Here is a 13831-nt window from a genome sequence, read left to right on the forward strand (position 1 = left end):
GGCCATTCAGCCCTTCGAACCTGCTGTGCCATTCATTGTGATCCTCCATCTCAGTACCACACTCCAGCATGCTCCCTATAGCCTTTGGCATTTTTAGAGTCAAGAAAGCTATTTCCTTCTTGAATACACTCATTGACTTGACCTCCACAGCCCTCTGTGGTAGAGAATTAGCCAAAATTCGCTGGACTCTGGGGTGGTTCCCACAGACTGGAAAACAGCAAATCTGATGCTGTTTAAAAAAGGAGGTGGACAGAAGGCAGGTCACTATAGGCCGGTTAGCTTAACTTGTGCAGTAGGGAAAATACTTGAATCTATCATCAAGGAAGAAATAGCGAAACACCTGGATAATAAATTGTCCCAGTTATTTGTGTCCACCTCTGTGAAGACAGAACTAAAGTCTATTGGGCCAAATGTGGGCAATTGGGATTAGGGGTTTGAAAAAAAGGCGGCATGGACAAGTTGGGCCAAAGGGCCTGTTTCCGTGCTGTAAACCTCTATGACTATTTGACTCTAAAGTAGTTGTTAAATTGTTCTGCTGCTTCCTTGTCCTCTATTATAGATTCCCTTATTTTGGACTGTAAGGGACCTACAACTGTCTTCACTGACCTTTTTCTTTTCATATACATAAAGGAGCTTTTACAGTCCAGCTTAATGTTGCTTCTATTTCTCCCTTCTTGACCAATGAATTTGTCATCCTTTACTGAATACTGAACTCCTCCCAATCCTCATGTCTGCTGCTTTTTCTAGTAACTTCGTAAACTCCGTCTTTGGATCCTTATCCTTAATTTCATTTGTAAGCCATTTTTGGGCTGCTTTTCTTGTGATTTTGTTTCAGAAAGGAATGTATAATTCTTACAATGGGTACATTTGTTCCTCAAATATTAGCCATTCCCTATGCACCACCATGCCTTTAATGAACTCCCCCAATCTATTTTGGCCAATTTGTCCCTCTTACCTTTGTTTCCTTTGTTTGAGACCTGAGTTTCAGATTGGATTTTTCCACGGTGCATTCGAAGGAATTCTATCAGATTATGGTCACTGTTCCCTAAAGGACCCTGCACAACAAGATTATTAATTAACCTTTAATACCTGATCCAGGATAGCGTGTTCCCTTGTTGGTTCCTCAACATACTGGTCTAAATCTCATACATCCTCCAGGAATTCATCTGCCATGTTATTGTTGCTAATTTGATTTGCCCAATCTATCCGTAGATTAAAGTCATCCATGGTTACTGTGGCAGCGAGCATTCTGAATTTCCACCCCTTACTTTATCCCTACTGTTTGGAGGCCTATAGATAAATTTCCTGCCCCTTTGTTGCTTCTTATCTCCACCCAGGCTGGCTCGCCTCTGGAATTTCTGAGCCAATATCCTCTCTCTCTATTGAGATTTCATCCTGAACTAACAACACCACCCCACCCCTTTCCGTTTTGCTCACTCCTTCCTAACTATTGAATTCCCTTGGGTATTGAGTTCCCAGCCTTGGACACCCTGCGGCCATGTCTCTGTAATCACAATCATATCGTACAACGCTGAACTGTGCACAACACTGAACCGTGTACAACACTGTAGATTGAACTGTGTACAACAAAATCGCAGTCATATTGTACCCGTGTACAATATTGTACCACACTGAACTGTGTACAACGCTGAACCGTGTACAACACTACATTGAATCGTGTACAGCAATCACAGTCATGTTGTACCTGTACAACATTGTCACGCTGAACCGTGTACAACACCAAACCGTGTACAATACTATACATTGAACTGTGTACAACAATCGCAATCAAATTGTACCCGTGTACAACATTGCACGACGCTGAACTGTGTACAACAACAGTCTCTCAGGATCTGTGAGAAAGATATAATTGTGAGGAATAATTTGCGTCATGAATTTGGGGACAGAGCTGTGATTGCAATGTAATTTATTACATTAAGGACGCCACATAAATAAAAGTTGTTGTTGTTGAGCTCTGGGCGCCTTTAAAGATTCAAAGAGAGTCGCCGGAAACACCCGAGTCCCCGCCGAGCGGCCCCGAATCACCCCGAGCGGCCACGAGCGGTTCCGAGACTGCGCCGAGCGGCCCCGAATCACCCCGAGCGGCCACGAGCAGCCCCGAACGGTCTCGAGTCCCCGCCGAGCGGCCACGAGCGGTTCCGAGACTGCGCCGAGCGGTCACGAGTCCCCCCGAGCGGCCACGAGCAGCCCCGAACGGTCTCGAGTCCCCGCCGAGCGGCCACGAGCGGTTCCGAGACTCCGCCGAGCGGTCACGAGTCCCCCCGAGCGGCCCCGAATCGCCACGAGCAGCCCCGAACGGTCTCGAGTCCCCGCCGAGTGGTCACGAGTCTCCCCGAGTCCCGCCGATCTGTCTCCCCGATCGGCCCCGAACCCCACGAGCGGCCCCGAGTTGTCCCGAGTCCGCCCCGAGCGGCGCCGAGTCCCCCCGCGTCCCTGCCGCCGCCGCTGGGCCGGCCTCGCTCCGCTGGTTTGGGGCTCGGCGGGCTCCGAGCTCCGGGATGGAGGCTCACAGCCTGGAGACGGAAGCGGAGATCCTCCACAAATCGCCGATGATCCACGGGAAGGAGCAGCTCCGGCTCGGCCACAAACCCCCCATCCTGCTGCCGGTGGTGAGTCTCCCGGCCCGGCTCCGCCGCTAGGCCCAGCGCCTCCGCCGGGTTTTCCTGCACAGCCCGCCCCAGGGTGACTCCCCCTCCCGGGCAGACTGCCGGGCACTGAGGGCAGAGCTGCAGTCCCGTTTCCAGGCTCAGGGGGCAGAGCTGCACCCTGATCCGGGGCACTGGGGTCACAACTGCACTCTCCCGGGCTCTGGGGGCAGAGCTGCACTCCGATACCGGGGCTCTTGGGGTTAGAGTTACACTCTGATCCCGGGCACTGGGGGCAGAGCTGCACCCCGATTCCTCAGGCATTGGGGGCAGAGCGGCACCCCAATCCCCGGGTACTGGGGACAGAGCTGCACCCCGATCCCCGGGTACTGGGGACAGAGCTGCACCCCAATCCCCGGGTACTGGGGACAGAGCTGCACCCCGATCCCGAGCTGTGGGGGCAGAGCTGCACCCCGATCCCGAGCTGTGGGGGCAGAGCTGCACCCTGATCCCCAGGCACAGGGGACAGAGTTGCATTCTGATTCCTTGGGCATTGAGGGCAGAGTGGCACCCCAATTCTTGGGCACTGAGGGTAGAGCGGCACCCCTATTCCTCGGGCACTGAGGGCAGAGCTGCACCCCAATTCTCAGGCACCGAAGGCAGAGCTGCACCCCTGTTTCCAGGCTGTGGGGGCAGAGCTGCACCCCGATCTGGGGCACGGAGGTCAGAACTGCACCCTGATACCCGGGCTCTGGGGTCAGAGTTACACTCTGATCCCTGGGCACTGGGGCCACAGCTGCACCCCGATCCCGGGCTCTGGGGGCAGAGCTGCATCCTGATTCCTCAGGCACTGAGGGCAGAGCTGCCCCCTGATACCTGGGCTCTGGGGACAGAGCTTCACCCTGATACCTGGGCTCTGGGGACAGAGCTTCACCCTGATACCCGGGCACTGGGGCCAGAGCTGCACCCTGATTCCTCAGGCACTGAGGGCAGAGCTGCCCCTGATACCTGGGCTCTGGGGGCAGAGCAGCACCCTGATACCCAGGCACCAAGGGCAGAGCTGCACCCTGATACCCGGGCACTGGGGGCAGAGCTGCACCCCAATTCCTTGGGCACTGGGGGCAGAGCTGCACCCTGATTCCCAGGCACTGGGGTCAGAGCTGCACCCCGATATCTTGGGTACTGGGGACTGCACTTTGATTCCCACACACCAGGATCAGATTTACGCAGTACTAGTATTCCAAGTAAACTGAACAGGATGATTTAGCTGGGTTGAGGCAGGGAGATTTGTTGATGAATTGGTTTAGTATTCCTGTCAGAGTAACACTGCTAAGCCTGCTTCAAGCTTATGGCTTCATCCGTGTCTTCCTCAATCAAATATTGATGTTAAAAAGTAAAGTTTATTTATTAGTGTCACATGCTTACATTAACACTGCAGTGAAGTTATTGTGAAAATCCTCTAGTCGCCACACCGCTGGTGCCTGTTCGGGTACACTGAGGGAGAATTTAACATGGCCAACGCACCTGACCAGCATGCCTTTGAACTGTAGGAGGAAACGGGAGCACCCAGAGGAAACCCCGCAGACACGGAGAGAATGTGCAAACTCCACACAGACAGTGACCCAAGCCAGGAATTGAACCCAGGTCCCTGGTGCTATGAGGCAGCAGTACTAACCACTGTGCCACGTGCCGAGGTTGCGGTTACATTGGAAAAGATAGAGCATGATAGCACAGCACAGGCCCTTCGGCCCTCGATGTTGCGGCGACCTGTGGAACCAATCTAAAGCCCATCTAACCTACACTATTCCAATATCATCCATATGTTTATCCAGTGACCATTTAAATGCCCTTAATGTTGGTGAGTCCACTACTGTTGCAGGCAGGGCATTCCACGCCCTTATTACTCTCTAAGTAAAGAACCTACCTCATGACATCTGTCCTATATCTGTCACCCCTCAACTTAAAGCTATGTCTGCTCGTGCTAGCCATCTCCATCCGACGAAAAAGGCTCTCACTGTCCACCCTATCTAACCCTCTGATCATCTTATATGCCTCTATTAAGTCACCTCTTAACCTTCTTGTCTCTAACGAAAACAGCCTCAAGTCCCTCAGCCTTTCCTCATAAGACCTTCCCACCATACCAGGCAACATCCTGGTAAATCTCTGCACCCTTTCCAATGCTTCCATATCCTTCCTATGATGCAGCGACCAGAAATGTATGCAATACTCCCAAGTGCAGCTGCACCAGAGTTTTGTAAAAGATGCCTTGTTCCTATGTCTCTGCGCAGGACTCACTTACTGAATCTGATAGCTGGAAATGTTTTTAAAAATTCTTTCATGGACTTCCTGAGATGGCACGGTGGCACAGTGGTGAGCACTGCTGCCTCACAGCTCCAGGGACTGGAGTTCAATTCCAGCTTCAAGTCACTGTGTGGAGTTTGCACATTCTCCCCATGTTTGCATGCGTTTCCTCGGGGTGCTCCGGTTTCCTCTCACGTTCCAAAGATGTGTACATTAGGTGGATAGCCATGCTAAATTCCCCTTAGTGTCGGGGGGGGGGGGGGGGCGGGGTGGGGTGGGGGGGGGGGTGTGGGGGGGGGGGGGGGTGGGGTGGGGGGGGGGGTGGGGTGGGGGGGGGGTGGGGTGGGGGGGGCGGGGTGGGGGGGGGGGTGGGGTGGGGGGGGGGGTGGGGTGGGGGGGGGGTGGGGTGGGGGGGGGCGGGGTGGGGGGGGGGTGGGGTGGGGGGGGGCGGGGTGGGGGGGGGCGGGGTGGGGGGGGGTGGTGAGCAGGTAAATACCGGGGTTACAGGGAAATTGGGCCTGAGTGGCATTGTTGTCAGTGCAGGATCAATGGTCTCCTTCTGCACTGTAGGAATGCTATGATGTGGTTGTCACTGGCTAGACCATCCTTAATTGAATTGAGGCCATTTCAGGTTAGCTGATATAAGAGTGTCTGCTTGTCCAAATCTTCTGTTTTCTCATCTGTAGTGACGGATGTGAGGTTGGTTATTTTGGTGAAGTGCACATGATGTGTCGAGTGTGGCCATGTATCCCTCAGAGGTCAGCCTTTGACCTGGTCCTCGCTGCAGTGTCATCCTGTCGTGACAGTTTCTCACTTAGAGAACTGTGATAAACCAAACTTTACAATGCATTGTTTAAATTCCCTAGATATCCAGGGCTAATAGTGACTGTGACAGATACTATAGATAGAACCTGCAATGCTTGTGTGTGTTTACTGTGTGACTAACTCTTCGTGCGTTACAGCTGATGTCACACACTGCATTCACTTGAATATCGATTTGGTTACAATATTTTTGCATATCCATATATTCTTCCCATTGATTCAGACTTGTCACAGGGTACCACGATCTGTAGGAACTCTTCTCAATTTGTATGTATCACATCACTGCTCCTAACGCATGGAATCTATTCTGATTCAATGCTGCTCCAAATCCAGATTGAGTTGTATCATATTGGCATGGTGATAGAGTGGTTAGCAGTGCTGCCTCACAGCGCCAGGGTTCCTTTCCCGACTTGGGTCAGCGTCTGTGCTGAGTTTGTACATTCTCCCTGTGTCAGCGTGGATTTCCCCCGGGTGCTCCGGTTTTCTCCCACAGTCGAAAGACGTGCTGTTTAGGTGCGTTGACCATGCTAATTTCACCCTCTGTGTAATCGAACAGGCCCTAAAGCGTGGCAACTAGGGGATTTTCACAGAAACTTCATTGCAGTGTTAATGTAAGCCTACTTGTGACTAATAAATATACTTTACGTTACATTGTACATTAACTTCACAAAGCATGGTACACGTTTGGAACTCTTCCACAAACACTAATCGGTGGTAGATGAATTTCCAAGTTTAGATCTGAGATTGTTAGGGATTTTTTTCCTGAGGTATTATGGAATAAGGGATGAAAGTGGGTGTACGGAATTAAAGCAGCCATGATTTCGCTGAATGTGGAACAGGCTGAAAGGTCCAGATGACCTGTTCCCGTGTTCCTGTCTATAAAATTTTTCCATGTTTCGAATCATACTGTGTTTGATGAAGAAACATTTCTGGGTGTTATAGACTTGAATTGTTTCTTCATCTCCCCAAACCCAACTGTTACACATCCACTGCAATGACCTCTAACCCCCTACACTCCTTCCACCATCTTGTGTTGAAAGTCTCCTGATTTGGAGCTGATCCCAGATGGAGATATCGGTGAGAATATTCAGTTTGGGAAAGGACACCGTTCAGTAAAATGGTGAACAGGGGGCCTTCAGGCACAGGGGGTCATATTCCTGCCTCTGAGCCCTCTGGAGATATTACTGACTGGATGTGTGGTTTGAGACAAACTTGTTCTGAGACTTGTACCCAAACCCATTGTGGACGTTGAGAATCACAGAAACCTTCGCACCAAGTGAGCACATTGCTCCATCCTCAATATTCAGCAAAACAAAATGCTTTCACCTGATGGCAGTGTGGTCCACCGTTTGGTACGACCGCCATTGGACTGACCCAGGGAGGTCAGCATTGTTGCGGGAGTGACCATGTCCTATCTGTGACCATTCAGAGTCTCCTCTAGCTTCTCCCTTACAGCAGCTGCCTCACGGCTAGGACACGGGGGCTGCGCCTATTGCGTTGTCCAGCTGGATTGGATACTCTCCTTTAGCCTGCCCTACACTCACTGAATGCTGGATGAGATTTCAGTCTGAATCACTGCTTGTTCATTGTGTTGTTGTCCAGTGGCTGTACTAATGGTCTAATCATTCCATCATTCTCATTTTACTGAATGGTATCCTTTCCCTAGCTGAATATTCTCACCAGCCGAGACTGTGCAGTTATTATCAATGAGTTACTGACCAGTTTACAACATCAATCACCAAGTGGGACACAATTCCTATTTGTCCTTGAACCGCTAGAAGCTGCAATCTCAATTTCAAGTACTTTGATAGCTTAAAATGTCCCTTAGTGTTCTCATGTTGTGAAGCTGAACAGGGGGCAGTGAGTAGTGTTCCCTGCCTCCGAGCCCAAAGCCCCGGAATTCAATCCCACCCCAGGACTCGCGTACCACACTGGGGTGTGGCTGTACCCAGAGATGGCTGGAATGTGAAACTTGCTGCCACATGGAATGGTGGAGCATAGAGGGACGCAGGGGAAGCCCGTTAAAACAAATGAGGGAGAGAAGTACAGGAGGAAACAAGGAGTAGGAATTAACGGGTTCTTTTCAAATTGGCAGGCAGTAACTAGTGGGGATGCCACAGGGATCACAGCCGGGACCCCAGCTATCCACAATATATATTAATGATTTGAATGAGGGAATAAAATGTAACGTCTCAAAGTTTGTAGATGATACCAAGTTGGTATCATCTTGGGAGGGTGAACTGTGACGAGGATGCAGAGATCCTTCAGAATGATCTGGGTAAGTGGGCAAATCAATGGTAGATGCAGTATAATTTGGATAAATGTGAGGTTATTCACTTTGGAAGCAAAATGAAGGCTGATTACTGCCTGAATGGCTGTAAATTGGGAGAGGGGAGTGTGCAGAGGGATCTGGGTGTCCTTGTGCACCAGTCACTGAAGGCAAGCATGCAGGTACAGCAGGCGGTAAAGAAGGTAAATGGCATGTTGGCCTTCATTGCGAGAGGTTTCGAGTACAGGAGTAGGGATATGTTGTTGCAATAGTACAGGGCCTTGGTGAGGCCACACCTAGAGTATTGTGTGTAGTTTTGGTGTCCTTTTCTGAGAAAGGGTGTTCTTGCTCTCGAGGGAGTGCAGCGAAGGTTTACCAGGCTGATGGTGGGACTGATGTATGAGGAGAGATTGACTAGGTTAGGATTGTTTTCACTGGAGTTCAGATGAATGAGGAGGGATCTCATACAGACTTATAAAATTCTAACAGGACTGGATAGGGTAGATGCAGGGAGGATGTTCCCAAAGGTGGGGGAGTCCAGAACCAGGGGTCACAGTTTGAGGATCCAGAGTAGACCATTTAGAATGGAAATGAGGAGACATTTCTTCACCCAGAGAGTGGTGAGCCTGTGGAATTCATTCCCACAGGAAGTAGTTGATGCCAAAACATTGAATGTATTCAAGAGATTGTTGGATATAGCACTTGGGTAAAATGGGATCCAAGTTATGGGGAAAAAGCAGAATTAGGCTATTGAGTTGGATGATCAGCCATGATGGTGATGAATGGCAGAGCAGACTCGAGGGGCCAGATGGCTTCCTTCTCCTATAGAGTCAGAGGTTTACAGCATGGATACAGGACCTTCAGCCCAACTTGTCCATGTTGCCCCTTTTTTTAACCCCAAAGCTAGTCCCAGTTGCCACGTTTGGCTCATATCCCTCTATACACATCTTACCCATGTCTAAACGCTTTTAAAAAGTCAAAACTGTACCCACCTATCTTCTGTGTTTCTATGATATAGTGACAGGCTGTGTTGAAATTGGGTGGGAGGAGACCAGTTGGCCGACTGACGTGTTTCTGTCCTGAACACTGGATCTAACTCCATGAACGACTTAACTTGTGGGATATGAACTTGTGATAAGTGCATTATCAATAGTCTGCTGCCCTGTATTCCCTCTCGCTGTTCAGATAGGAATGGAGAGGTAATCCCACATCCCATCGCTATGCTGCATTGAAATCCAGAGGTCAAGCCTTTAGTCCCCGCTCTCAGTGTGCTTGGCAGCAGGTGGGAAACGCACTTCCAGCCATGATCAGCCCCGGAACGTGATGTACTCTGTCTGGCCAATTACCTGAACGGATATTGGGAAAGGCTGACGCTGCCGGGAGAGTGGGAAGAGGCCGGGAAGAGGGCCGGCCGGGAAGAGGGCTGGCACTGAGAAAAATTTAAATTTATTTATTAGCGTCACAAGTAGGCTTACATTAACTCAGCAATGAAGCTACTGTGAAAATCCCCTGGTCACCACATCCCGGCACCTGTTCAGGTACACTGAAGGGAAATTTACCATGGTCAATGCGCCTAACCAGCATGTCTTTCAGACTGTGGAAGGGAACCGGAGCACTGGAGGAAACCAACATAGTGATCCAAGCTATAAATCTGGCACTGTGAGGCTGCGGTGTTAACCACTGTACTGTCCTGGCCTGTATGTAAATTTAAAATAATGATTTAATGTGCCTGACTTAGTGCAGTTTGTAATTTTGTGGAGAAATGGTGGAAGTTTAAAAAACCACAAACGACCGTCCTGGGTGCAGATTGGTGTTTCAGTGTGTTCCCTAAGAGGGACAGCTGCTATGGAATTGTCCGAGGGAACTGCTGAATAATAAATAGCAATGGAAAAGCTACACGCGCGCGCACACACACACACACACACACACACACACACACACACAGTCTCAGCAGCACAATCAAACATAAACCTCAGCCCAGACAACTTTCCGAGTTTTATTTCAGCCCTGACAGTCCATCCCACTCCTCTTTGAAGTTACAACTGAAACATAAAGGCCACCTGGCCACTTGGCCCACCTGACGACCTTAGAAGCAGACTGGCTACGTAAAAATTCATTCAAATGACCCCTCGATGGTCTAAATTGCATGCTTGGTTGTTGGTGGGTATGTTTCCAACTCTCACATGCACCCGCCAACTGAAATATTGCTTGGGTGGGTGGCACTGTGGTTAGTATTGCTGCCTCACAGCGCTAGGACCCGGGTTCAGTTACAGCCTCGGGTCACTGTCTGTGTGGAGTTTGCACACGTGTCTGCATGGGTTCCCTCTGGGTGCTCTGGTTTCCTCCCACACTCCAAAGATGTGGGAGGAAACTAAATTGCCCTTAAGTATCAGGCAGACTAGGAGGATAAATATGTGGGGTTATGGGGATAGCTGCTAGGTGGGATTATTGTTGGTGCAGACTCGATGGGCCAAATTGCCTTCTACACTGTAGATTCTGAGTGCGCGATGACATTGAGACATGTGCTTCTGGGTTGAGGGTATACCTGCCTGATTCTGGCCAAATTCTTACCTCTCAATAACGTAGCAGGAAAGCTCGGTAGAGAAAGGCTTATGGGGAAGCCCTGATTTGTAACCAAGCTGACTTCAATAGGACCAGCCATGATCCCATTGAACAGCAGAGTAGGCTCAAGGGGCTGAACGTTCTACTTACGGTATTATGGTTACTTCACCTTGTAAATGACAACATGGTTGTAATGTTAGACAATGATTAAAATATGAAATATTTTTGTGAAATCTTGGATCTGAAGTATTTTTCAATTAATTGTGGTTGTACATGTGTGTTTTTGTCCTGAATAGTCCACAAGCAGTCATTCTCCAGAGACATCGCTATCTCCGATTGACACCATGAATTCTCTGTCCAATTTTGAATCTGAAATGGACCATGATGGACAGGGGAATTATTCTCTTTTCCCAGCCCTCGATAATGTGACAATTTTGTCCGGAACCAGTGAAGCCTTGGAAAGGTAAGTTTGGCTGTAAGTGTCAGTCGTGGGGGGAGTGCCTGACTACATTTTGGTCAAAAAACATTGACTGTTTTAATGGAAGTCACAGTGGAATTATCTATGCTGCTTGTTCTCTCCTTTTACATTGGTGTCCTGATCATCATTTCCCTTTCAGTTAGCATTATTAAACCTCATTTTATCACTGATATTTGTGGGAGTTTGCTGTATGTTTATTGACTGCCATATTTACCTATGTCACAATAGTGATTATAATCCAAAAAAGCTGAGGATTGCTATAAAAAAAAGACACGCTGTTGAAACTTTTCACCTTGCACTCGTCAGGGTAGGTATAAGAATACCAGTGTTAAAGGGGACAATTTATACTGCAAGACAAGAGAGTGCTGATTGGTTGGCGGGGAGGGGCTGCCATAGAGAATGCAGTAGGAAACAGTTAACTGCCAAGCTATTGTTCAAATTCAAGCCAGGCAGGTTGACTCTGATTGGTAAAAGCATTGTCATGGGGAATGAACTAGGGAATGGCTGTCCCCCCCCAACATCCACCACATTCCCTTCGTCAAGCTTCTCTTGATGAGCAACTCAAACCTCTCCTTAACTAACTCAAACCTCTCCTTAACTAACTCAAACCTCTCCTTAACTAACTCAAACCTCTCCTTAACTAACTCAAACCTCTCCTTAACTAACTCAAACCTCTCCTTAACTAACTCAAACCCCTCCTTAACTAACTCAAACCTCTCCTTAACTAACTCAAACCTCTCCTTAACTCAAACCTTTTCTTAACTCAAACCTCTCCTTAACTAACTCAAACCTCCCTAACTAACGCAAGCCTCTCATTAATTAACTCAAACTTCTCCTTAATTAACGCAAATCTCTCTTTAATCATGGGCGGCACAGTGGTTAGCACTGCTGCTTCACCTCACCACGGGCCTGCGTTTGATTCCTGGCTTAGGTGTTGGTCTGTTTGGAGCTTGTACGTTCTCCCTATGTCTGTGTGGGTTGCCTCCCACAGTCCAAATATATGTGGGTTAGGTTGCTTGAGCATGCTAAATTGACCCTTAGTGTCAGGGAGATTAGCAAGGTAAATATGTGGGGTTACAGGGATAAGGCCTGGGTGGGGTTGTTGTAGGTGCAGACTTGATGGGCTGAATGGTCTCCTTCTGCATTGTTAGGATTCTTTGAACTATCTCAGACCTCTCCAAGTGCTCGTTGAGTTTTATGCTTGATTATTGTCACCCATTATTGATGTTAGACTGACAGTGTAGTTACTAGGAATTTCCTCGCACTCTTTCTTCAGCATTTGCTACTCTTCACTCCTCTGGTACCACCCCCATTTCGAGGAAAGATAGGAAGATAACGTGAAACCAGTCCTCTATTTCACCCCCACTCCCCTTATCAGCCTGCAATGTAAGCTGTCTGGACCAGGTGACTTATCCTCTCTCAAGCACTGCCATCTGTCCCAGTACAGCCTGCGTATCGATTTTTACCCCATCTATTAACTCAACCATCAGTGCTTCTACTGATAATTTACCACTCAATAAACATGGACACAAAGTATTCAGTGGGCGGAATTTTACCGGCATGTCCGCCTGAGGTTTGTATGATCCCGTCCAAGATCAAAGGAGAATGCCATTCTCTGAGGCTCGTTCGCTCCTGGAGTTGGGGCGGGCTGCCAGTAAAATTCCAGCCATAGTGTATTCAAGTCCTGCACTGTGCTTCCAAGCATCCAGCACTCTCTGTCCCAAAAGACTGCACTAGTTTTAGGCCCCATGTTCCACACTTGCTGTTTACAAGATAGTTGTGCTCTATTTTATATTAACTGCATTTCTCTTTGCAGATTCTCCCTTTGCCACTCTTATTTTCCTCTTCTTTGAAGAACTGCGCTGACATGCATCTCACACACACACAGTTGTTTTCTGTTTTATTGTTTATGTTATAGATTGTTACACATCCTTCTGGATGGACCCCAAGTTTGGTTCCTGGTTGGTTCTGAGTTAGTTGACCTGACCAGGTTAGCATTAGAGTGTTTATTGTTGGATGCAGTGTAGAATTACAGAATGGCCACAGGGTAGAGAGAGATGATTTGATTTGTCATATTGGTGCCAACAATCTCTCAAAGCAACTCAGCTAATCCCGTGCTCCTGCCTCTCTCCCCCAGCGCCCCTGCCTCTCCCCGTGCCGCTACAAACTTTTCTCGTCTGACTATTGTTCAATTCTCTTTTAAAGGTCTCGATTGAATCTGCCTCCATCACATTCTCAAGCAGTGCATTCCAGATCATAACCATTTGCATATAAGAGTTTCTCCTTGTGTCGCTAAAATAGAAAATGCTGGAAAATCTCAGCAGGTCTGACAGCATCTGTAGAGAGAGAATAGAGCCAATGTTTCGAGTCTGGGTGACCCTTCTTCAGAGCCTTGTTCTCTCCCCACAGATGCTGTCAGACATAGAAAAACTACAGCATAAACAGGCCCTTTGGCCCACAAGTTGTGCCGATCTTATCTCTACCTAGTAGGCTTACCTATCACCCTCAAACCTATTAAGTCCCATGTACTCATCCAGAAGTCTCTTAAAAGACCCTGAAATTTTCCAACATTATCTGTTTTTGTTTCAGATTCCAGCATCCGCAATAATTTGTTTTTATCTCCTCGTGTCACCATTGCTTCTTTTGCCAATTGCCATAAATCTGTGTCCTCTGGTTCTCAATGGGAGCAGTCTCACCCTGCCTATGCAGTGCAGACCCTTCATGATTTAGAATACCTCTATCATAATCAGCTGCAAGGAGAACAAGTTCCAGTTTCCACAATCTATCCTTGTA

General features: G+C 48.6%; 1 protein-coding gene across 2 annotated transcripts in view; it reads left to right on the forward strand.

The window, feature by feature from the left end:
• Positions 1–2441: 2441 nt before the first annotated feature.
• Positions 2442–13831, forward strand: part of tbrg1 (transforming growth factor beta regulator 1) — an 87467-nt gene continuing 76077 nt past the window's right edge. For both annotated transcript variants that reach the window (XM_080215545.1, XM_080215546.1), the window contains exons 1-2: positions 2442–2630; positions 10857–11023. In XM_080215545.1, the coding sequence (XP_080071671.1) occupies positions 2520–2630; positions 10857–11023 (278 nt within the window). In that variant the 5' untranslated portion in view covers positions 2442–2519. The remainder of the gene's footprint in view (positions 2631–10856; positions 11024–13831) is intronic.

Source organism: Carcharhinus amblyrhynchos, chromosome 31 (genome assembly GCF_965287045.1).
Source record: "Carcharhinus amblyrhynchos chromosome 31, sCarAmb.v2.hapA, whole genome shotgun sequence".
Classification (NCBI taxonomy): Eukaryota; Metazoa; Chordata; class Chondrichthyes; order Carcharhiniformes; family Carcharhinidae; genus Carcharhinus; species Carcharhinus amblyrhynchos.